Raw genomic sequence first — 26,208 nt, 5'->3', positions numbered from 1 at the left:
AATAGCCTATACCATGGTTTTTCAAAAAATATTAATTAAAAAAATACTTTGCGGGTTTTTTTCTATACCACGGTTTTTCCTGCCCGATGACGTCATGTCATCGCCAAACTAATAATTTTTGCAAATAACAAAAAAAAATTGTTAACAAATAATTATGTTTATAAATATTAGGATGACTAAGTGTCTTATTTAATGATGAGTGTCAGTAATAATGGTGAGTAAATGGTTGTTAAGGGAATGGGAAATGGTAATTTAGGGGTTTAAAGTCTTAAGGGATGGCTTGTGATACTCTCCATAGCCAAAAATGGTGTATTTGCTTCCGCATCTCTACTTTGCCGAAATTCGACTTTCGTGGGTGGTCTCGGAACGCATCCCCCGCGAAAATCGAGGGAAAACTGTACAATTTTTCTCCATTTTTCTCCTTACCTGGATCTATAATAGGGACCACCTCAATACCACTTTGGCTATCTCGGGGACGCTTCATTCTTGCCTGTGAAGCTGATGGCTCCCTGAAATACAGAAACGCAGGTGGAAGTGAGGGATCATCTCCTCTCTCGCATCACATTAGGTGAAATGAGGAAAGCCATTTCAGACATTCTACCTACCCCTCAAATATTAATGTGTCATAAAAACTGAAATTTGGATTACAAATGCAGTCATATTCACTGCTGTCCATATGCAGATAAAAGCTGTTTGTAATAATCCAAATCTGAAAATATGGATATTAAAAATTGAATTCACTATCATTCATGTAGCTAGTATTTCAAAAATAAATTGCTGGCAAGTTAATTTGGTGCCAATGTGAAAAATCCAATGATAACTGGTTTAAATTTCTGGTAAATTAATTTAGTAGTGTATTGAAATGAGGCCATCAAGGAAAGCTAGGGCCAGATTTATGTCAAATGCTAAAAGACGTTTTAAGAGATTAATATCAACATTTGCTTTATATAAATTCATTTGTCCCTAAAACCAATGCAAATTGGATAACTTTTCTCTCTCTTCAGATCAAGCATATTTTCATGTTTAGCTTATAAATGGCAAACCATTTATTTTAAAAAACTAATTTAACTGAATAATAAAGTTGCAATATATTAGATACAATTGAGACAGTCAATAAAACCAATGTCAGAATGCCACCAATGACAAATGCCATAACTTTCTTTAAAACTTGAGAAATATTTTGTAATGCAGAAAAGGTGTTTATTTTATAAGCAAAATATCATAAATAAAGTACAGTTAATTCTTTTTAGCCAAATTTAGTGATCATCCTTGATTATGCTCAGAATGGATGGGTGATTATGTTTGGAGGAAATGTTACCCAATATCAAATTAGGTACTGATTTCCTCCTTCTAAAAATAAAGGAAGATTGGAGAGAAAGGAGATCAGGACAAGGGATTGATTTTCCCCATATTCCATGTTTGAGGAAAAAAGATCTCCTGCTGTTTATATTCTTGTTGTGACAGCTTTCTTGTGGATTGCATTTGTGAGAAAATGAGCAGAGGTGGACAGTTTAGGACTGCAACACAGGAAAAAAGGCATAGCTCTTTCCTGAGCTAAAACAAGCATTAGAAACTTCTACAACTGTGGGTATTATGCGCCATATTGGCTCAGAGATATGGCTGAACTCTGCCCATCTCTGTCCTCAAAATTCACAGAACTCTGAAACATGTGGTTGTACAGAAATAATTTAGCACCTCTTATTTTTCAAAGGCTTTTTATTCACTTTCAGCCTAAGACAAACAAACCTACATAAATAAAATTCATGTTTCTTGTTTAATTTTGAAGAGATAAAAAGACCTCCCAAAATGCAAAACTAATCCTTCCCATCTCAAATGCAACAGAAAGCTCAGGAAATGAACAGAACAAGCCTGGGATTATATACTATCTTGAGCAATGGCTTTAACCATAGTTTACTGAATTATCTACAATATACTTGGAGTTCATGCCATTGACTGAGCCATAAAACTAATTAGTATGCTAAACCAAAATAACAATATATATTAATTATAGTTTATTGCACAGTTGGCCAGATGTTTAAACTGTATTTGGCACTTTTATCTATCAAATCCTTTACAAGGATCTGGGATAGACAAATGTTGCTGTGTGATTCTCACTAGAGATATCAGTACAGGATGTAAGCTATTCTAAATAGCGAGTCATACGAGTCAGTCGAGGTGACTGGGGCCCATACTTGTCCACCTGTCTGGGAAGAGTTTGATCTGGCGACACCTGATGAAGTGGACAAGGCCATTGGAGCTGTAACTTCCATCACCTGCTTGCTGGATCCGTGTCCCTCCTGGCTGGTCTCTGCCAGCGGGGAGGTGACATGGAGCTGGGTCCAGGAGATTGTCAACGCTTCTTTGGGGAGGGGGTCCTTTCCGGATCCCTACAAGGAGGCACTTGTGTGCCCCCTCCTCAAGAAGCCTTCCCTGGACACAGCCATTCTTAACAACTATCGGCCAGTCTCCAACCTTCCCTTTATGGGGAAGGTTGTTGAGAAGGTGGTGGCGCTCCAACTCCAACTGTCCTTGGAAGATGCCGATTATCTAGGCCCCCAACAGTCAGGATTCAGGACCGGCTATAGCACGGAAACTGCTTTGGTCGCTCTGATGGATTATCTCTGTTGGGCCCAGGACAGGGGTATATCCTCTGTCCTGGTGCTCCTTGACCTCTCAGCGGCTTTTGATACCATCGACCATGGTATCCTTCTGCACCGGCTGGAGGGGTTGGAAGTGGGAGGCACCGTTCTTCAGTGATACTCCTCCTACCTCTCCGTTCAGTCGCAGTCGGTGTTAGTGGGGGGGTCAGAGGTCGACCTCAAGGTCACTCCCTTGTGGGGTACCTCAGGGGTCGGTCCTCTCCCCCCTGCTATTCAATATCTACATGAAACCGCTGGGTGAGATCATCCAAGGGCATGGAGTGAGGTATCATCAGTATGCAGATGATACCCAGCTGTACATCTCCACCCCATGTCCAGTCAACGAAGCAGTGGAAGTGATGTGCTGGTGCCTGGAGGCTGTTGGGGCCTGGATGGATGTCAACAAATTCAAACTCAACCCAGACAAGACGGAGTGGCTGTGGGTCTTGCCTCCCAAGGACAATTCCATCTGTCCGTCCATTACCCTGGGGGTGGAATTATTGACCCCCTCAGAGAGGGGCGTCCTCCTTGATCCACAGCTCACATTAGAGAACCATCTTTCAGCTGTGGCGAGGGGGACGTTTGCCCAGGTTCGCCTGGTGCATCAGTTACAGCCCTATCTGGACCGGGCACTGCTCATAGTCATTTATGCCCTCATCACCTTGAGGCTCGACTACTGTAACGCTCTCTACATGGGACTACCTTTGAAAAGTGTTCGGAAACTTCAGATTGTGCAGAATGCAGCTGTGAGAACAATCATGGGCTTCCCCAGGTATGCCCATGTTACACCAACACTCCGCAGTCTGCATTGGTTGCCGATCAATTTCCGGTCACAATTCAAAGCATTGGTTATGACCTATGAAGCCCTTCATGGCATCGGACCAGAATATCTCCGGGAACGCTTTCTGCTACACGAATCCCAGCGACCAATTAGGTCCCATAGAATTGGCCTTCTCCGGGACCCGTCGACTAAACAATGTCATTTGGTGGGTCCCAGGGGAAGAGCCTTCTCTGTGGCGGCCCCGACTCTCTGGAGCCAGCTGCCCCCAGAGATTAGAACTGCCCCCACCCTCCTTGCCTTTCGTAAACTCCTTAAAACCCACCTTTGCTGCCAGACATGTGGGAATTGAGATATCTCCCCCGGGCCTATACAATTTATGTACGGTATGTTTGTATGTATGCTTAATAATGGGGTTTTTTAAATGCTTTTAAATTATTAGATTTGTCATGAGGGGCGGCATACAAATCTAATAAATAAATAAATAAATAAATAAATAAATAAATAAATAAATAAATAAATAAATAAATAAATAAATAGGTAAATAAATAAATAAGTAAGTAGGTAAATAAATAAATAAGTAAGTAAGTAGGTAAATAAATAAATAAAGATGCCCTTTGCAATTGACTAATGGTGAATTTGTCAATGCAACTGCATTCAGGTAATATTGCAGTTGTTTTGGGATTGCACGCAAGGTACTATTACTATTGATGTGCACCACCCTGAATCTGAGGACAGTGGCATAGAAATCTAATAAACAAACAAACAAACCTTTCTTTAGCCAAAAATAATTATTATAGTTCATTATATAGTCAGCCAGATGTTGACTGGATTTGGCAATACAGTGATCCCCCGGGTATCGCGATCCCGATCATTGCGAACGGGCTAAATCGCGATTTTTCAACCCGGAAGTAAAAACACCATCTGCGCATGCGCGCCCTTTTTTTTATGGCCACGCATGCGTAGATGGCGCCGGGCAGATCAGCTGCTGGGCGGCTTCCCTGGGTCTTCCCCCTCTTGCTGGCGGGAGGGCGAGAAGCCCCCCCCAGCACCCGCTCGCCCGCCCTTCGCCCGGCCACCCGCCCTTCGCTCGCTGCTCGCTCGGCCACCCGGGTTCGGGGGGGTGCTGGTAAGCCCCCCATGCCGGCGGCGACGTTTTAAAACAGCCGCGCGGCTTCCCAACTGAGTCCCGAAGCCAAACGTCAAAGGCGAACTTCCGCGTTTGGCTTCGGGATTCAGTTGGGAAGCCGCGCGGCTGTTTTAAAACGTCGCCGCCGGCATGGGGGGCTTGCCAGCACCCCCCGGACCCCCAACCCGGGTTTGGGGGGCTGCTAGGAAGCCCCCCATGCCGGCGACGACGTTTTAAAACAGCCGCGCGGCTTCCCAACTGAGTCCCGAAGCCAAACGCGGAAGTTCGCTTCAGGACTCAGCTGGGAAGCCGCGCGGCTGTTTTAAAACGTCGCCGCCGGCATGGGGGGCTTGCCAGCACCCCCCGGACCCCCAACCCGGGTTTGGGGGGCTGCTAGGAAGCCCCCCATGCCGGCGGCGACGTTTTAAAACAGCCGCGCGGCTTCCCAGCTGAGTCCTGAAGCGAATTGGCTTCAGGACTCAGCTGGGAAGCGGCGCGAGCGAGCGGCGCGAGCGAACGGCTTGTCCGCCGCCTGCATGCCCGCGCGCCCGCCGCTCGCCCGCCCTTCGCCCGCCCACGCCGTTCGCTCGCGCCGCTTCCCAGCTGAGTCCTGAAGCGAATTGGCTTCAGGACTCAGCTGGGAAGCGGCGCAAGCAAACGGCTTGTCCGCCGCCTGCCTACCCGCTCGCCGCTCGCCCACCCTTCGCCCGCCCACGCCGTTCGCTCGCGCAGCTTCCCAGCTGAGTCCTGAAGCGAATTGGCTTCAGGACTCAGCTGGGAAGCGGTGCGAGCGAGCGGTGCGAGCGAACGGCTTGTCCGCCGCCTGCCTGCCCGCTCGCCCGCCGCTCGCCCGCCCACGCCGTTCGCTCGCGCCGCTTCCCAGCTGAGTCCTGAAGCGAATTGGCTTCAGGACTCAGCTGGGAAGCTGCGCGAGCGAACGGCGTGGGCGGGCGAGCGGCGGGCGCACGGGCAGGCAGGCGGCGGACAAGCGGCGGGCGGACAAGACAAGCGGCGGGCGCGGCAGCAGCGAGGAGTTTGCGTGGGCGGCGGGGAAACCCCAATCTTCGGCTCCTTGCTGCTGCGGCGGAAGTAAAAACACCATCTGCGCATGCGCAGATGGTGTTTTTACTTCCGCAGCGCTACTTCACGAAAAACCGATCATTGCGAGGGGTCCTGGAACGGAACCCTCGCAATAATCGGGGGACCACTGTATTATGATGATGATATTGAGAGATGGATAAAAATGCCAAATCCAGTTTAAATATCAGGCTTACTCTGCATTCAATCATCATAATAGGAAAGATATCACCACTTAGTCCAACATATGCATCCTATTCCCTTATGAACCTACCTGTCTTCATCGCTACTGTCGCTCTCCTCTCCCTCAGAGGACTCTGGTGAATCTTTGGTTTCTTTAGGTTCAAGATTTTCCACCTTCGTAGATTCAGGCACAGTTTCATGTTGTAGCAGCTTCTTTTGCCTCTTGTTGTTCTTTGAGACTTAAAATTATTTAAAACATTTTAATTAATGAAAAATCTTCCCTCCTTACTTTTCTCTAATTACCCCAGATTCCTTGTCACTTAGGTTTATGAAAGAGAGGAAAAAATATACAGCATCAAAATTCTCAGAAACACAGATATCGGGCATGAGATGCTAATGATGTTTAAAGGAGATAGTAGTACAATAACGAAAAAAACCTGGTTGCCTGAGCCACTACTTTTTGAATTTAAAAAGGGCAAGGTCGTAACTGGGCAAGGTCGTAACTATAGTCCCAAAAACAATCCCTAAGATTGTACGCTATTCTGGGCAAATCAAGATATACCTTTACATCTATCTCCATTATGATGCTCTCCTAATTTGTCCTAAAATAAACACTCCGATTATAGAATTCTGTTTCTCATTACAAACCTGCCTATTGGCCTAAGATTTACCCGGGCCTTGGATTTCTCTGGTTCTGGATTAGGATTTTAACATTTAGTGTGGTTTTGCTGGTTTGGTTTAACAATGCCCTGTTTCTGGGATTATTCTGAATTAATAACAGAGCAGGGTTTTTAATAAAACAAACTCTTTCATCTTGCCCAAATAATATAGGACAGTCTAATATGTGCAAGATCCAACATCATAGGGGGGCACCAGGCTGAAGAATAGCTTATCATATTCTGAATTCTGTGAAAGTAGCAATTTAAATAAATAGCCCTTGTGTTATAAAGTCAAGGCAAGATCCACTGAGTGGCTAAAATGTTTCAGCTCTTTTTCTTTAAAAGTGCAATGTAGGCAGTGATCATCTCTCCAACATGTTAAAGTGACCTGAAATTTTACACAACATAAATTTAGTATTGCTATTACATTTAATGATAATGATATGCAAGGCATGTTAGGAAGCAATACATAGAGAGCCTCAAAGGCATCTGAAGCAATAACATCTGTAAAATTCCACATAGAAAAATAATTGAAGAAGCAGTCTTAAATCCTTTTTCTCTTAACATTTAGCCACTGCAGGACATTCATTTCGCAGTTCAAATTTCCCAACATAATTTCCATTTGACTTTGGGGATTACTTTGAATTTCAGCCAATTCACATGCAGTGAAATTACATAGTGATGTTTATTACCAGCGAAGATAGATATGGGACAAGTGGTTTTTAAAGATAGAGCCAAAGGCTCCGGTTTCATTCAAGTTACTTCAAAGAAGTGCTGGACAGGTTTTCACTGCACACTGATGCTACATTTTCATTTATCATCCAACTTAGTCCCTTGGAGTCAAATATTGCTTTACCTGCTGGGTGTTCCACATGGTTCTGTGATAGGACTTGTGCCTGCCCAATCTCTAGTGCTTCATCAGCATTATCATCAATTCCAGCAAAAGCCTCCTGAATGAAGGAAGCACAAAATTAACTTAGACCGTTTGTAGAAATGCTACTCAAAATGTCACTTTGTAAACCTCTGAGACTTCAGTAGTTTTTTTAAAAAAGTCTCGGGTAGTACCAAAAGAAAGGCATTTCAAACCACTGGGTGAAGGAAGTACAGTGGTACCTCTACTTATGAACTTAACTCGTTCCATGACCAGGTTCTTAAGTAGAAAAGTTTGTAAGAAGAAGCAATTTTTCCCATAGGAATCAATGTAAAAGCAAAAAATGCCTGCGATTGGGGAAACCATAGGGAGGGTGGAAGCCCTGTTTCCTTCCAGGAGATTTCTAGACAGGCCCCAAGGAGGCTTCTCCCCGCCTTTTCCAGTTACAGTTTTGGAGGCTTGGGTTTGTAAGTAGAAAATGGTTCTTGAGAAGAGGCAAAAAAAAATATCTTAAACACCTGGTTCTTATCTAGAAACATTTGTAAGTAGAGGTATTCTTAGGTAGAGGTACCACTGTACCATATAGAGGCACCATATGGAATTGAAAGAAATATTTCTGTGGCAGCTTTTCCCAACTTGAGTGCTCTTTACTTATGTTAACATTCCACTTCCAGAATTTTTAGCAATGACCATGCATTACACTCTTTGGCTAAGTTACTCACTTTGCCAAACCATAAGCTCATCCGATGCTGCTCACGCTCTTCCTTGTTCTCCAGTGGCACTAAGAGAGGGTTTCCTCCTTCAGCATTGTCTTCCTCCATTTCATCTTCAGAGGCAATTCTGAAACAGATAAAACAATGCTGCAGGAAAGCACTGACACATTCCTACCTAATCAATCTGGTAATGAAGGCATACTTAAACCATTGCCAGGAACATTCATGAACTGCTTTTAATCACTGAAATCCCACCTTAATCACCCATTGGGGAATAAATGGATTGCTCTGTGCTTTTCTTCTGCTCATCTAATCTATGCACAACAGGTTTTTGTTTCATCCCCATTATCTCCAATTAGAAATTCATGTTTGATATTTTAGAGAGATTCTGTGAATTAACTCCATCAACACAGAATATTTTCTTCACCTGAACCTTTCAAAAATCCACTACATATTACTAGTGTTGGGGAGTTGAGGTGGGGGTAGAAAAAAGGAAAGTGTAGATATAGTAGGATCAGAGTATGCTTTTTAAATAACACCATCACTACTAGTACTTTGTAGTATTAGTTAATTAGTAGTATTAGTTAATAAGCATAGAATGGAATGGAATAGGACAGAAAAGAATTGGATAATTCATTTGACCAAAGTGTGATTAGAATTTGTCTCTGGTACAGTGAACTTGCAAAACAACAGAGAAAAGTGTGCAACCAGTAGAAGGGGAAAATAAGAAATAATAATCCTGAGCTTGGAATGATATACTGTATATAAAAGCAACAAAAACAACCAGTAGCCAAATTCCCATTAAAATAGCAGTATAATTAAGTCAAATGGACAATCCGCAATTTTGAGGAAATAGGTTGGCAATGATCCATAATTGTTTCCCCAAATGCAGCTTTCTCTTTGTGCCTATCAAACTTCAATTGACTTCCAATTCTTCCAAGCTGAAAAAGTGTTAACATCATTTTCATAAAGCCAATTTCCCCACAGAACACCCATCACAATAGAATCAATTCTCTGGAACCTTCACTTACTTTTTTGAGACACAGGCCTGCTTCAATTGCTTGGCCCGCTCCTCAACTTCTGTCATCTCCTCATCATCCAAGTCACTGGCCAAGGAGACATCATCATCAGAGCCTTCTTCTTCCGAGAGAGAGAAGTCATTGTCAGCATTGGTGGATGATGCCACAAAAGCATCTGCAGCTGCCATGTCACCTTGGACCAACTCATGCAGTAGCTGGAAGCAAACAAGTGGGGAAGTGATGGCAAGCATGATTACACAGATTAATCCTTTAGATTCATTAATATTTTAGACCTCCTGGTGGCTCTGATATGATCAAGGTTCATTTTCTAGCAAGTTTATGATGCCTGTTCCTTCCCTTCTAAGGGCTGTGGATAATAATAAGTTGAGAGAGCTGGTTATGTATGCCTCAATATGTGGTGAAGGAAAAAAGAGTGAAACAGTTTTGGGTTATTCACCCTGATTCAGAGTGATGCAGTATCACCTCTTTGCCAATTGGCAGGTTCTCATATCTTCTCTATTACCTGGTTTTTGCCAACTGTCTTGAGAGAGAACATCCCAGTGTCCCCATCGTCTGCAACAGAAACACCAGGGAGATCCATCTTCAATTCAACACGTTCTTGTTGGCGCCTGCGCTCACGCAGAACTTTACGTTTTTTCCTGGTGATGATGAAGAAAAAAGTTAATAATTTGAAGTAGAGTAGTACCTCTACTTAAGAACTTAATTCATCCCGTGACCAGGTTCTTAAGTAGAAAAGTTTGTAAGTAGAAGCAATTTTTCCCATAGGAATCAATGTAAAAGCAAATAATGCGGGCAAACCCATTAGGAAAGAAATAAAAGCTCGGAATTTGGGTAGGAGGAGGTTTATTCCCTCTCCAAGCACCCAGAGAAAGGAAGATGTTTCATTTGCTCAAGATGGCCAGGATTAAAGGGGGAATGGCAGGAAACTGGCCGGGCCTTCGTGCCGCTCTCAAATTTCCTGGGAAATTTTTCTGAGCTCGGGTTTTTAAGTAGAAAATGGTTCTTAAGAGACAAAACAATCTTGAACACCTGGTTCTTATCTAGAAAAGTTCTTAAGTAGAGGCATTCTTAAATAGAGGTACCACTATATTTCACCAGAGTCCACTCTGCATTATAACCTGAACTAAGGTTAAAGTGTGTCCAGAAACAAAAGATGGGGGGAAATAATATTACAAGAACCCCAAGTCTTGGAAATTGGTACTCAGGACAAATCAGAAGGGTTCTGTAGAAAAATGAATCAAAGATGGATCAAAACATCTCCATTCCGCACTAAATCTGTGCAGGATTTTCATTATTATAAATAGTCACAGAATGCAAGGAAGTAGAAAAATATATGAGATGCATGTTATATGTATGTGCTCATGGAAAGGGTGTGTGTGTATGGAGGTTGACTTCCCTATTCACTCATCCCATTTTTTTTAATTTTCCCAAATCCTTAAATATTAAAGGAAAAAAGTGATTAGAATATCTGAGTAAAAGAGTAACTATTATACTAAAGTTATAAAGTTACTAAAAAAGTAACTGTTATACTGTGAGAAACGGTGAAAAGAGATTCTACCGGAGACCCTATCAATCTCATCTTGAATTCTCCCACCCTTGTTCCAGAGGATGATAATTAAATTTTATCCCAACTTTTTCATATACAATTCAACTTGATTTGAGCACAGTGTGAATCAGCTTGCTATATACATTTAGGGAACTGCTACTCTAAGAAATTTTTCACACGTTCTAAAGCAGAATCTGTTTTATAGAATGCCTACTGTTCTCCAAAATGTCAACTCTTGGAAAAATTAGGTTCGAGAAGAGAAATGCTTTGAAACACACACATACACACACAAACACACACCAGAATTTTGGGTGTTTTACATGTCCATATTAAATGTAAGTATTAGAGGACAAAAAACAAAAAGACTTTTCAGTGATGATGCCGAAAAATTCCCACCTCATAATAAATATTTGCTTGAGATAGTTATACAAATATATTGATCCAGACTCAGATCTTCAATATGAGGTTATAAGAGGCAAGTACTGAAGAGCACATAAATTCCAAACATTTCTCCAAAGGGACTAGATTTCTCGCTAAGATATGAAAAGATTCTTAAGTTGAGGAAACTGATCTGAGTTTTACATCAAACTATAGCACCTAAACAAATTTAAATATGCAATTAATGTATTTCCCAAGCTTCCTCTGACGTCTTTATCCAATGCCTGATTCCTTATTAGTAGGCAGAGAAAGGATAATTCCAAAATCGGACTTTCTCCAAGCTCACCGTTTTAGTTCAGCTATCTCCTCGGCTTTTTGCTGTGCAAGTTGCAATTCCAATTCTTCAGCCTCTTTTTCTTCTTCTCCCCTTTGAATTTCTGAAGCTGTCTGCTTAGGTTGCACTTCTTCCTCTCCTTCTTCTTCTTCACCAGAACTTAAACTAGAAATTGGAAGAGAAAAAAAAAGAAAAGAAAGGAAAGGAAAAGAAGAGAAGAGACGTTTTTTGAACTGTAAGTCATCCAGAATCACTTGGCTAAGATGGGGAGCTCCCAAAATTGAATTACATAAATAAAAATCTTTAATTAATAAAAAAAGAGAGCTGAAAATACTTTGTTGAGTATTTAACTGAGATTTACTGTCAAAACCAGACAACTAATAAGCAGAAAACTAGTTAGGGAGTTGGGAAAAAATCCAATAAAACCATGGCTTAGCAAATTGAATAAAATGGCTCTGTCCTCTATCTCTCCTTCAGCCCTAAGCTGGTGGAATAGTTGCAGTCAGGGAAAAAAGCCACCAAACCAAGATGAGTCTCCTATTTTATAGCTACTAACAGGACAGAGAGGGTTCGCAACTTGGGTGTCCTCCTTGATCCACAGCTCACATTAGAGAACCACCTTTCAGCTGTGGCGAGGGGGGCGTTTGCCCAGGTTCGCCTGGTGCACCAGTTGCGGCCCTATTTGGACCGGGAGTCACTGCTCACAGTCACTCATGCCCTCATCACCTCGAGGCTCGACTACTGTAATGCTCTCTACATGGGGCTACATGGGAACACTTTGAAAAGTGTTTGGAAACTTCAGATCGTGCAGAATGCAGCTGCGAGAGCTATCATGGGCTTCCCTAAATATGCCCATGTCACACCAACACTCCGCAGTCTGCATTGGTTGCCGATCAGTTTCCGGTCACAAGTCAAAGTGTTGGTTATGACCTATAAAGCCCTTCATGGCACCGGACCAGAATATCTCCGGGACCGCCTTCTGCCGCACGGATCCCAGCGACCAGTTAGGTCCCACAGAGTTGGCCTTCTCCGGGTCCCGTCAACTAAACAATGTCGTTTGGCGGGACCCAGGGGAAGAGCCTTCTCTGTGGCGACCCCGACCCTTTGGAACCAACTCCCCCCAGATATCAGAGTTGCCCCCACCCTCCTTGCCTTTCGTAAAGTTCTTAAGACCCATCTCTGTCGTCAGGCATGGGGGAACTGACACATCTCCCCCGGGCCTATACAGTTTATACATGGAATGTTTGTGTGTGTGTTTGCTTTTAATAATGGGTTTTTTAATGTTTTTTAAATTATTAGATTTGTTTTTTACATTGTTCTTGTTATTGTTGTGAGCCGCCCCGAGTCTACGGAGAGGGGCGGCATACAACTCTAATAAATAAATAAATAAATAAATAAATAAATAAACAAACAAACAAACAAATTAATAATAATAATAATAATAATAATAATAATAATAATAATAATAATAATAATAGCAGCTAAACTTCCAGAATTGGGTCCAATTCACTTACTTGATATCTATTTCCTTAGCTTGTTCTTTTAGCTTCTTCACTAGAAACCGCCTCAGTTTTGTTCTCCAATTCAGCAGGGCCCTAAACAAGGAGAAGATAACAGTGAGAGTCTACACATATCATTCTTGTGAGAAACCTCACAAGCAATAAAACTTAATTAGTTCCTAATGGAACTAATGACATGAAGTTATTGAGATACTTGGATGATTATAATTAGGGAGCTAGGATGGACCTTATTCTTCCTTCTTATTAGCTTCCTACATCCCATTCTTATAATATAAGTCAACCCCCGTACCGGAGTTCCTTGCGTCCAAGAACACGGATGTCTTGACAACAATGACGCAGTTCCTCACTGGTTGCACTGTGATGTTCCAACTCTTCATTGTCAAAGACAATCTATGAGATAAGGCAGGGACAAAAATAATGGAAAGGTCTCTCTAATTGGTACTTTGTCCTAACTAGAATTCTCTGATTTATAGCATTGTGACATCTTGATAATCTAACAACTTCCAAAGTCCAGCTCTCCCATCTCTCACTTCTGCTGCACAATCCTTACCTCACTGGCCTTGGATAAAAAGTCCACTGGGTTGGAAGCTTTTAGAAAATCTGTCAGGTTGCAGCGGTTATAAAGAATTGTGGCTCCATCTTCATATCCTTCAGCCTATTTGGGGAAAAAATACAAGTAAAATACAGCAAAATGGATGTGTAAACTGTGTCTCAAATAAGAGCCACTCCTTCCACCTAATCCTCTAAACACCAAACCTTCCCACCTGTCCGTTATTATTTCCACCCAATGAATACTCTTCTGAAGCTAGATAGCTTCCTCATAGCTATTGTTGGAGAAACATCAATAACTCCCATACTGACCTTTGGCTTCCTTTTGGTCACCAATTCAGTCACAGACTTGGCCTCCACTTCCACTTCTTTGAAAGCAAACTTGGGGTCAAAGAATTTATTGTCAATTTTATCTGGAGCCAAGTAACCTATAAAGAAACGAGAGTAAATAAAAAGACATTCATCATCAAGCAAGTCACTATCAAGTAAAATGATCCATTTTTTTTTTTCTAATCCTGAGGTTTTAGATAATAATATGTACATGGCAACTTCCCAATCAGGCACTGATCTGCCCAAAACCTACTTTGTTTTACAGAGATAACATCATGTGCTTCCACGCCAAACTTTGGAGAATTTGGAGAACAAATTAGCAGAAATATTTATAGGACAGTTCCTATAAATATATGGGACTTTATAGGACTAGAATAATCAGTAATGATGATTTGTCACATCCTTCTTCAGGATGCAAATATTTTGGCCACACAGTAGCAGAAGAGCCTCGGTGGTACAATGGTTAGAGTGCAGCACTGCAAGCTTCTTCTGGTCACTGGCTGCCAGCAGTTTGGCAGATCGAATCTCAGTTGGCTCAAGGTTGACTCAGCCTTCCATCTTTCCAAGGGCTCAGATTGTATGTAGGGGGCAATATGCTTACTCTCTGTAAACCACTTAGAGAGGGCTGCAAAGCACTGTGAAACAGCATGTAAGTCTAAATGCTATTGTTAAGATCCTCTGTCCATCAACAACTTTTTGTATATCCAATTCAGAGTTGCTTTGCATAATAGGCTGGGTGGCATGTACATTCAATAAACAAACAGAAATATATCCTGCAGCACTACATACAGATAATAAAGTAACTCCAATGCTGTATTTTACTGGGTTTCCCAAATCAACCATATTCATTTATCTCCCACCCCCAGTTGACAATCCATTCCCTTTCCCCCCATTCTACTACTCACCCTGACAGACCACAAAGATCTCAGCAGACTCATTACGGGAGGCTTGTGGCTTGGTGGCTTGCACTTTATGGAACAACTGCTGGAAGATCCACAGAAGGGGCTGGTAATCCCGGGAACGGAAGACCTTGCTGATAAACCATCCACCCTTAGACAAGAAGTCACAGGCCAATTTCAGGGCCGACAGTGTAAGGTTTGCTGTCATGAGAGGTGGAACAGAGAGGAGAAAAAAGAGACAAAGCTAAGGAAAAGTTAAGACTAGCCTCTGAATTTGCAATTTACTCTTAAGCTGCCACACATTATACTCTAATTCCAATTGTGTCATCTTGAGTTGAAGATAATACAGGTGGTCCTGAACCTATGACCTAAGTGTTGGTAATGACTTTTAAAGCCCTACATGGCATTGGGCCAGAATACATCCGGAACCGCCTTCTACCGCACGAATCCCAGCAGACGATAAGGTCCCAGAGTTGGCCTTCTCCGTGTCCCGTCGACCAAACAATGTCGTTTGGTGAGGCCCAGGGGAAGAGCCTTCTCTGTGGCGGCCCTGGCCCTCTGGAATCAACTCCCCCCAGAGATTAGAATGGCCCCCACCCTCCTTGTCTTTCGCAAACTACTCAAGACTCACCTTTGTCACCAGGCATGGGGGAGTTAAGATATTTCTTCCCCTAGGCCATTACAAGTTATACATGGTATGTTTGTGTGTATGTTTGGTTTTTTTTTTTTTAATAATTAGGGTTTTTAGTTGTTTTATTAAATTGGATAGTTACGTATTGTCTTTTACCATTAGCCTGCGGAGAGGGGTGGCATACAAATCCAATAGATAGATAGATAGATGGATGGATGGATGGATGGATGGATGGATGGATGGATGGATGGATAGATAGATAGATAAAACAAATGACCACAATTGAGCTCAAAATTTATGGATGAAAATTTTAATGAAAATTTTAATGATTTTGCCCCATTTTACATTTTTTCTTGCCATGATTGTTAATCACTGCAGTTCTTAGTAACACAGATGTTAAATGATTCTTGTTTCTCCATTCACTGACTTTCCTCGCCAGAAAGTTGCAAAAGGGGACCACATGACTCTGGGACATTGCAACTATCACAAATGTGTCAGTTATCAAGCTTTCAAATGTAAATCATGTGACCATGGGGATGCTGCAATGGTCATGTGAAAAAATGGTCATAAATCACTTTTTTCAGTGCTGCTGTAACTTTGAGCAGTCACTGAATGAACTATTGTAAGTCGAGGACTATCTGAACAATTCATCCAGCATTACACAGAATGGATATAAGAATGCCAAGATGCATGTTTAGTGACATTTATAACAGAGGACAGAAACCCATTCTACATGATTAGGGGCAAGGGAAGAAAAATTATTTTACCTCAGAGAGTGACCATGATGATCAACAATAATCTTTGTTTTTCAGAATTAGAACCAGGGAGACAGGTAAAATTTTATGGTTCAATTATTGTACTAGAAATGGGAAACAAAGTTCATTTAATGCATCATTTGCATATTAAATCATAATTCAGTTAAATGACAAGGAGTTATTTCAAGCCTCTAAGCAGCCAGGCTTTATGTAATTTGCAGCTACTGGGGTAATCAAGAAGAGCAAGAGAGGGAGAAAGAGAGTAGCAACCACTGGTAGAGCTGTTAAGGATGCAGACGACATTGTTCACCAGCATCTGACCACAATAAGGAGAGAGAAATAAAAAGAGGACACATTTTCTTGTGGGTGATTCGACCGTTAGAGGTGTTGATTTGGGACAGAGCAAGGATGTGGTGAAGGTGCTGAGGTGTCTCCCAGGGGCCACTGCCAGCAGGGACAGGAGGCGGATTACAAACATTGTTAAGACTGTGAGTAAAGGTAATAACGTTGATGTGGTGGTGCATCTTGGCACAAATGATTTGTCCCAGAGAAATGTTAATGTAGTAAAAAGAGATTTTCAATGTCTAAGTGTGGAGCTGGGTAAAATAACTGATTCAGTGACTTTCTCAGAGGTGTTACCGGTTTGTGGCCAAGAGGATAAAACAACGTGTATCAGAGAGTTTAATGTGTGGTTAAGGCAGTGGTGTAAAGCTGAAGGTTTTGGCTATGTAAGTCATGATGTCAGTAGGTGGTCTAATAGGGAGTTGTTTAAGAGGGATGGTTTGCATCCATCATACAGAGGTACCCAGGTGCTCGGTGAGGAATTCAGAACTTTTTTGGACAGGCATTTAAACTAGGTAAAGGGGACAGAGATGTAACTGATGTGGGTGATTTCTGTCCCCGACCAATGAGGATAAAGCAGTTTTTGGAAGCTTATGAAAAGGGAGCTGCAAATAATATAGATGTAGTTGTTGATGATAAGGGGCAAACTAATAACGAAAATAATGTTCTTCGGGTAATGTGCACAAATGCTCGAAGCTTGAGCAACAAGCTCTGTGAATTAATGGCCATAATATCTAGAGATAATTTGGACCTGGTTGCCATAACTGAGACATGGTTTAAGGATTCTAATGAATGGGAAATATCCATACCAGGATATACACTGTATAGGAAGGATAGAATAGAGAGAAGGGGAGGTGGAGTAGCCATTTATATTAAAGAAAGTCTAAAAACAACACTAATTCAAAATACGTGTCAAGATCTAGAGACTCTCTGGATTTGCATGCAAAATAAAGAAGGTTCTGTCATTAGAATTGGGGTGATCTATAGGCCTCCAGGGCAATCCGAGGAATATGACAACAAGATGGTGGATGAAATTACCCAAATGGCAGTAAAGGGAGATATTGTGGTTATGGGTGATTTCAACATGCCTGATGTTGACTGGAATATCCCCATTGCCCTTACATGCAAAAGTAAGAATATAGTAGAGGCCTTTACAGGAGCAGCTCTGGCACAGCTGGTTAAGACACCAACTAGAGGGGAGAATATTCTAGATTTAGTTTTTACGAATGGGAATTGGGTTTCAGATGTCAAGGTGGGAGAAAATTTAGGTTGCAGTGACCATCTATGTTTGTGGTTTGATGTAAAAACTCATTGTGAGCAATCCTATAATGCAACCAAAGTATTGGATTTCAGAAAAACAAATTTTAATGCAATGGGAGAATATTTAGATAATGAATTAAAGGGGAGGGATAAAATGGCAGGAGCGAGCATCCAGTGGACTGTATTAAAAAAGGCCATCTTAAAAGCCACTGGACTGTATGTAAGACAAATAACTAAAGGTAAAAGGAAGAAGAAACCGCTATGGTTTAGCAATGATGTAAGGGCTATAGTCAATGAAAAAAAGGCTGCCTATAGGAGGTATAAAGAGTCTGGAAGTATAGCTGATAGGGAGGTGTATAAAATGAGACAGAAGGAGGCGAAACAGATAATATATGATGCTAAAGCCTCAAAAGAGGAAGAAATTGCCAAATCTGTAAAGAAGGGGGATAAAACCTTCTTCAGATATATTAATGATAAGAAGAAGAAAAACTGCGGCATCACGAAGCTTAGTACCAGGAATAATACATGCATTAATGGGAATAAGGAGATCGCTGACCATTTCAATAGCTACTGCTGTTCAGTTTTCTCAAAAGACACCTTACAAAATAATACTATAGAGGGATATAGCATTGCTTCCAACTGTACGGATTCAGCTCCAGTGATCTTAGAAGCCGATGTCTTAGAAGAACTTGAACGATTAAAGATAAATAAGGCAATGGGTCCAGATGGCATCCACCCCAGAGTTCTTAAAGAACTCAGATCTGTCATTGCTACCCCCCTGACTGATTTGTTTAACCAATCGTTGTTAACAGGAGAAGTTCCTGAGGATTGGAGAATGGCCAGTGTTGTGCCTATTCACAAGAAGGGCAGTAGAGAAGAAGCTGGTAACTACAGGCCAGTTAGCTTGACATCAGTTGTAGTTAAAATGATGGAGACTCTACTCAAAAAGAGGATAAATCAGCACCTAAAAAACAATAACTTATTGGACCCAAATCAGCATGGCTTTACTGAAGGCAAATCATGTCAGACTAATCTCATTGATTTCTTTGACTATGTCACAAAGGTGTTGGATGAAGGTGGTGCCGTGGATATTGCCTACCTGGACTTCAGCAAAGCCTTTGATACGGTTCCACATAAAGAGCTGATAGATAAATTAGTGAAGATTGGACTTAATCCCTGGATAGTTCAATGGATTTGCAGCTGGCTGAAGCGTAGACATCAGAGAGTTATTGTTAATGGCGAGTATTCTGAGCAGAGTCAGGTTACAAGCGGTGTGCCACAAGGGTCTGTTCTGGGTCCTATTCTTTTTAATATATTTGTGAGTGACATAGGGAAAGGTTTGGTAGGGAAGGTTTGCCTATTTGCCGATGACTCTAAAGTGTGCAATAGGGTTGATATTCCTGGAGGCGTCTGTAATATGGTAAATGATTTAGCTTTACTAGATAAATGATCTAAGCAATGGAAACTGCAGTTTAATGTTTCCAAATGTAAAATAATGCACTTGGGGAAAAGGAATCCTCAATCTGAGTATTGTATTGGCAGTTCTGTGTTGGCAAATACTTCAAAAGAAAAGGATTTAGGGGTAGTGATTTCTGACAGTCTCAAAATGGGTGAACAGTGCAGTCAGGCGGTAGGGAAAGCAAGTAGGATGCTTGGCTGCATAGCTAGAGGTATAACAAGCAGGAAGAGGGAGATTATGATTCCACTATATAGAATGCTGGTGAGACCACATTTGGAATACTGTGTTCAGTTCTGGAGACCTCACCTACAAAAAGATATTGACAAAATTGAACGGGTCCAAAGACGGGCTACAAGAATGGTGGAAGGTCTTAAGCATAAAACGTATCAGGAAAGACTTAATGAACTCAATCTGTATAGTCTGGAGGACAGAAGGAAAAGGGGGGACATGATCGAAACGTTTAAATATATTAAAGGGTTAAATAAGGTCCAGGCGGGAAGTGTTTTTAATAGGAAAGTGAACACAAGAACAAGGGGACACAATCTGAAGTTAGTTGGGGGAAAGATCAAAAGCAACATGAGAAAATATTATTTTACTGAAAGAGTAGTAGATCCTTGGAACAAACTTCCAGCAGATGTGGTAGATAAATCCACAGTAACTGAATTTAAACATGCCTGGGATAAACATATATCCATCCTAAGATAAAATACAGAAAATAGTATAAGGGCAGACTAGATGGACCATGAGGTCTTTTTCTGCCGTCAGACTTCTATGTTTCTATGTTTCTATGAGAGAGCACTCCTCACAGGGCTGCTGCCTGTCACTTCTGGTGTTAAGTTCAAGCAAATCCCATTAAATAAATGATGTTCCTCAGCTAAGAATTTGCATATAAAGAAGAACCCAGAACCTTTTAGCCAAAATTGATAATTACTGTATTTTGTCCCTATGGTCTGCCAAAAAAGAAAAATGTCCCATGATTTGGGTTTGATGCCTGTTAAGTTTTAAATTACCTGGAATTAATTAGCTAATGTCTTCTTCTGGGCCATCCTCCCCGCTTCCTAGTCTAGTGCACAGGCTGTGCATTTTCCTGAGGATCTCCCACCCAAACACAAACTAGTTGTCATTCTACTCCAGCCCTAACTGGACTACAAATCAGGTTGAAATAATTAATTTTATTTATTTATTTTATTTATTTTTATTTATTAGATTTGTATGCCGCTCCTCTCTGAAGACTCGGGGCGGCTCACAACAATAATAAAAACAATATACAGTGATCCCCCGGGTATTGCGTTCCCGATCATTGCGAAACGGCTATATGGCGATTTTTGAACCCGGAAGTAAAAACACCATCTGCGCATGCGCGCCCTTTTTTCTATGGGCACGCATGCGTAGATGGCGCCGGGCAGATCAGCTGCTGGGCGGCTTCCCTGGGTCTTCCCCCTCTTGCTGGCGGGAGGGCGAGCGGCGGGCATCAGCGAGGAGTTTCCCCACCGCCCACGCAAACTCCTCGCTGCCGCTCGCACGCCCTTCGCCCACCCACGCCGTTCATTCTCGCCGCTTCCCAGCTGAGTCCTGAAGCGAATTGGCTTCAGGACTCAGCTGGGAAGCGGCGCGAGCGAGCGGCTTGTCCGCCGCCTGCCTGCCCGCGCGCGCCCACGCCGTTCGCTCCCCCTCTTGCTGGCGGGAGGGCGAGAAGCCCCCCCAGCACCCGCTCGCCCTTCGCCCGCCCTTCGCCCGGCCACCTGCCGTTCGCTCGCTGCTCGCCCGGCCACCCGGGTTCGGGGGGGTGCTGGCAAGCCCCCCATGCCGGCGGCGACGTTTTAAAACAGCCGCGCGGCTTCCCAAATGAGTCCCGAAGACAAACGTCAAAGGCGAACTTCCGCGTTTGTCTTCGGGACTCAGTTGGGAAGCCGCACGGCTGTTTTAAAACGTCGCCGCCGGCATGGGGGGCTTGCCAGCACCCCCCGGACCCCCAACCCGGGTTTGGGGGGCTGCTAGGAAGCCCCCCATGCCGGCGGCGACGTTTTAAAACAGCTTCCCAGCTGAGTCCCCTTCCCAGGAACCCCAATCTTCGGCTCCTCGCTAGCGCTGCGGAAGTAAAAACACCATCTGCGCATGCGCAGATGGTGTTTTTACTTCCGCAGCGCTACTTCGCGAAAAACCGATCATTGCGGGGGGTCCTGGAACGGAACCCTCGCAATGATCGGGGGATCACTGTAGTAATAGAACAAATCTAATATTAAAAAACATATAAAACCCTATCATTATTTTAAAAACCAAACAGCACATTCATATCAAACATAAAACAAAGTATAAAAAAGCCTGGGGGAAAGGTGTCTCAACTCCCCCATGCCTGGCGGTATAAGTGAGTCTTGAGTAGTTTACGAAAGACAGGGAGGGTGGGGGCAGTTCTAATCTCCGGGGGGAATTGGTTCCAGAGGGCCGGAGCCGCCACAGAGAAGGCTATTCCCCTGGGGCCCGCCAAACAACATTGTTTAGTTGACGGGACCCGGAGAAGGCCAACTCTGTGGGACCTTATCGGTTGCTGGGATTTGTGCGGTAGCAGGTGGTTCCGGAGGTACTCTGGTCCAATGCCATGTAGGGCTTTAAAGGTCATGACCAACACTTTGAATTGTGACCGGAAACTGATCGGCAGCCAATGCAAGCCACGGAGTGTTGAAGAAACGTGGGCGAATCTTGGAAGCCCCACGATGGCTCTCACGGCTGTGTTCTGCACGATCTGAAGTTTCCGAACACTTTTCAAAGGTAGCCCCATGTAGAGAGCGTTGCAGTAATCAAACCTCGAGGTGATGAGGGCATGAGCGACTGTGAGCAATGACTCCCTGTCCAAATAGGGCCGCAACTGGTGCACCAGGTGAACCTGGGCAAACGCCCTTCTCGCCACAGCCGAAAGATGATGTTCCAATGTCAGCTGTGGATCGAGGAGGACGCCCAAGTTGCGAACCATCTCTGAGGGGGTGAGTAGTTCCCCCCCCCAGGGTAATGGATGGACAGATGGAATTGTCCTTGGGAGGCAAGACCAACAGCCACTCCGTCTTGTCTGGGTTGAGTTTGAGTTTGTTGACACCCATCCAGGCCCCAACAGCCTCCAGGCACCGGCACATCACTTCCACTGCAGGTAGTTCTTGACTTACAAACGGTAACTTAGAAACTGTTGGAAGTTACAATGGATCACCCCACAGCTACTTATAACTCAGTCTCAAAGTTTTGACAGCTGCTCCTGCCTGTGGTCATGCGATTGAATGCGCTAGGCAACCAGCCCACATTTGTGGCCATTTCCAGTGCCCTGTAGTTATATGGTTGTGATTTATGACCGTTAAAATGTATTTATTGTTTTTACTCTCATTTTCTCTTGAATGTTCAATAGGTAAAACTGCTGGAGCCTTTGCACAAATCAAGGCAATGGCACCAACAGTCCTAGCAGTCATTATATTCTTCACCATCAGACACATAGTTAAAAAATTGGTAATTTCACAAAATATTCTTAATGAAGCAGTAAAGGGTTTTATTAAATTTTGAGTATATCCTTTTAATATTCTGTGTGTCCATTGCTGCTAAAGTATGCAGAAAGCATTTCTTACGCATACTTAAGTACAATTGATGGGAAAGCACTCATTTGATTGAATTGCAAGCTAAATCTTTTAATAGAATACTGTTGTTACATGAAAGAAAAAATGACCAGATTAGTTATGACTATTCGGACAAGGGGATCAAACTTTTTAAAATGAACTTAGTAGGCTCACTAATTCAAGGAAAATATCTGACAGTTTGTGTTGCCACTAATAAATTCAAGCTTCAAAGTAAAAATCAAATTTGGGGGGGGGGGGGGAGGAGAGATTGTGACAGTGCCAGTTTAGCAGAGTGGGAAGGGATGTTGGAGGTCTTCTAGTCCCAATTCCTTGCTCAAACAGAAGACTCTATACAATTCTGGATTAATGACTATCCAATTTCATTTTTAAAACTTCAGTGATGGAGCACTCACAACCTCTGGAGGCAAATCATTCCAGAAGTGTTTTCATTGTCATAAAATTTATCCTTCATTTTAGATTGGATCTCTCTTTGATAAATTTCTACCCATTACTTTTTGTCCTGCCTTCATGTGCTTAGGTCAACTCCTTCATCACTATAGCTCCCCAAATATTGGAAAACTGATATCAGGATCCCTAAATCTTCTTCATTACATTAGCTATACCAAGTTCCTGCAATTATTGATTGACCACAGTGAGCTTCACAGCTTCTCAAAAGATTTTTTAACTAGATCTATAGTAATATTAACAAATGTGATTTTTTGACACATGTAGTCCTCACTTAACACCACTAATTGGGACTGTAAACCTACCACTAAACAAAGCAGTTGCTAAGTGAGAATCATGTAGCCATGATTGTGCTTTCCAGAGAGATAATACCAGTGAATTTCACATTTTTGGCTCTTGTTTAAACTCTAACCATTCCTCCACTTTTTGAAAAACTGATTACTGTCTTCAATACAATGAAAGCAAGCATTGTGTCACGTGGTATGCAAACAGTTTACTCTCTTGAAATCACTCCCTCTTTTTCTCTCCAATCTCTTCAACTCTGAAGGAAGGAGAAAGAAAAAGCAAACTATTTCTGTAGGCGAAACCTCCTTTGTTTTACCTTACCTTCCTTACCTGCCAGCAACCTCTTCAATCTTTCTTCTCTCTCTGAGTATATGTGTGTATAGGTATGTGTGTGTGTGTGTGGGGGGGGGGGTAATGGTAGAAGGATCAGGCAAAGTTTTATGTGTAGAAAAACAACCCATCCTTTCCCATATTTTAAATGCCTAAGCCAGTGATGCCGAACATTTTAGAGAGAGTGCCCAAACCGCAACCCCAAACCCACTTATTTATCACAAGTGCCAACACAGTAATTTAACCTGAATAATGAGATTTTACTACCAAAAATAATAAGCGTAAGTTCAGCTAATTGTTCTAAGAAAAATGTGATAAATGCACTTGTACGCCCTTTCATTTTCCCTGCTTTTGAAATATTGTTTTGCAATAATAAAGAAAACCTAATGTAGTATAATTTCTCATCCTCCCTTCCCCCTTTTCCTTTCTCTCCCTCTTTTCCCCCATCTTTCTCTTTTCCCTCCCTTTTTTCTGCCCTCTCTTCTTCTCCCCCCTCCCTCTTTCCCTCCCAAATCTTTATATTCCTGTTTCTATTTCCCTCCCTCCCTCTTTTTATCTCTCTATCCTGTTCTGTCCATCCATCCATCCATCCACCTTCTTATCTACCTATCTGTGCTTTCCTGCCCAGCTTCATGTATTATGTGAATCCAGCTGCTTGTGAAGGATGGAGACTGGCAGGCAAAACCAAGCATTGGAGATCCACATAAAATAAGGCAACTGCAACCTGGATGTTGTCAGGGAGACCCATCCTTCCCTCTCTCCCACCGTGGCAGCAACCCGGGCAGCGTGAGCGCAGCTGCCTTCTTGGAGGTGACACTCTAAGAAAGTAAAGACACTCCAAGCAAACAAATGTGACACTCTGGCTGGGAGGAGTCATTGTGGAGCCCCACCTCTGGCCAGCGAGAGTGGAATAGGCAGGGTCCCAAACCTTCCTCACTGTTGCTGCGGCATGGGACAGGAGGACGCAGGAGCCAAATGTTTGGAGCCATGCCTGGTGGAGTTTGGAAGTGAGCTTAGAAGGGTGGCTTAGCGGGGAGACCCTGGCCCATTTGGTTCGCTTCATTGTGGGGTGGGAATGCAGCAGACAGAAGAAAGCTCTCAAAAATTCCTTTGGGGCTACTTTTTCGGCTTTTAAAACATTACGTTTAGCAACAATAAAAAAGAAAAACTTTTGTAATATCATTTATCTTTTCCTCCCCTCTGTGTTTCTCTCTCTTTCCCTCCCACACTCTCTGCCTCCTTCTATTTCTTCCCCCCCCCCCAGGAAGGGGGGGGAGAAGAACCCCTGAATTTGTACTGGATGGTTAGAATGGCATTTGAGGGTCGACAAGCCCAGGAGCAGCATGCCCAGTCTCAGCCTGGCTGGCAGGAAAGCGGGACATCCCAATATAGGCAAGCTGTGCAGGAAAAGAAACTGGGTTTTTTTTTTTGCCAAGATGCAGGGCCCTGTTGTAATGGCCTTCAGGAGCAGGATAGTATTGTGAAGGATGTGAGTGAAAAAGTTCACTCAATCAATTCCAACTTTGTGAGATCTTTTTCTTTCGCAAGAAGTTGGAATTAATTGAGTGAAACACGATGGAGAAATGTGATTGGAGCTGGGCTGGGGTGACTGCACATGTGCCCACAGTGAGGGCTCTGTGTGCCACATCTGGCACGCGTGCCATGTGTAGGTTCCCCATCATGGCCTAAGCGAACAGGCAAAACCCTGAAACCACAATGCCAAGTTTCGACACTATGATCTTTGATTAAAAAGGAACTAAACATAGGCTGGGTAGCATGGTACCAACATAAGCACTGGGCTACTAGGCATACTGTGTTTACATATAATATAGCCTTGTTCTTATGTACAAGATAGTTTGTTGTAAAATCCAAACGAAAGTTTATGTGATATTGATCAGTGTCTATTCTGCATTACAAAGCCCCGAAAGCTGTTTTCTTCTCTTCCTTTTCTAGAAGAGGCCCCCATACCTTGGGTGAAGGCATCGTGTACCCAATTGGAGCCTACATTGGGAGCCCCATCATTCAACACAACATCCACTTTCCACGTCTTCAGCTCCTTGCGTAAGGCCTGGGGAGAAAAGACAGGAGAGCGAATAAATGCTGCAGCTATCTGCTAAAGATACTTCTGATACGATCAGCAGTAAACCACTGCCATCCTGTGGCAAGTGACAACAATGGAGAGACAAGGCAATCCTTTAGCCTGCTTTTAAAATTAATAATATTTTCCCCCCCCCCAAGGTCTTAAGACTAATTATGCAATTTTTACAGTACTTATATTTTAACAGCATAGAGTCTACCAGGATTTATTTTCTTGCTTGTTTGATGGATTACATGTCACCGAGTTCTTTTTGACTCCTAGCAACCGCTCAGATGGCAATTTCTCTATGGGCAATGCTTGTACGATGAAACCCTGTGAATGAAGCTGCTGTGTGCAGAGGAAGCAGAA

General features: G+C 42.9%; 1 protein-coding gene across 1 annotated transcript in view; it reads right to left on the bottom strand.

Annotated features, from left to right (window-relative positions):
* The window catches only part of FTSJ3 (FtsJ RNA 2'-O-methyltransferase 3), a 40,788-nt gene that overhangs the window by 7,724 nt on the left and 6,856 nt on the right, over positions 1-26,208 (bottom strand). Inside the window, exons 6-18 of the mRNA XM_070766969.1 lie at positions 25,731-25,830; positions 14,652-14,846; positions 13,729-13,844; positions 13,418-13,522; positions 13,157-13,257; positions 12,862-12,942; positions 11,360-11,512; positions 9,592-9,727; positions 9,081-9,283; positions 8,059-8,176; positions 7,322-7,415; positions 5,898-6,045; positions 427-509 (exon numbers count right to left, since the gene is read on the bottom strand). Of these exons, the coding sequence (XP_070623070.1) occupies positions 427-509; positions 5,898-6,045; positions 7,322-7,415; positions 8,059-8,176; positions 9,081-9,283; positions 9,592-9,727; positions 11,360-11,512; positions 12,862-12,942; positions 13,157-13,257; positions 13,418-13,522; positions 13,729-13,844; positions 14,652-14,846; positions 25,731-25,830 (1,633 nt within the window). The remainder of the gene's footprint in view (positions 1-426; positions 510-5,897; positions 6,046-7,321; positions 7,416-8,058; positions 8,177-9,080; positions 9,284-9,591; positions 9,728-11,359; positions 11,513-12,861; positions 12,943-13,156; positions 13,258-13,417; positions 13,523-13,728; positions 13,845-14,651; positions 14,847-25,730; positions 25,831-26,208) is intronic.

This window comes from Erythrolamprus reginae, chromosome Z (assembly GCF_031021105.1).
Source record: "Erythrolamprus reginae isolate rEryReg1 chromosome Z, rEryReg1.hap1, whole genome shotgun sequence".
Lineage (NCBI taxonomy): Eukaryota > Metazoa > Chordata > Lepidosauria > Squamata > Dipsadidae > Erythrolamprus > Erythrolamprus reginae.
This window is presented reverse-complemented; position numbering and strand designations above follow the sequence as displayed.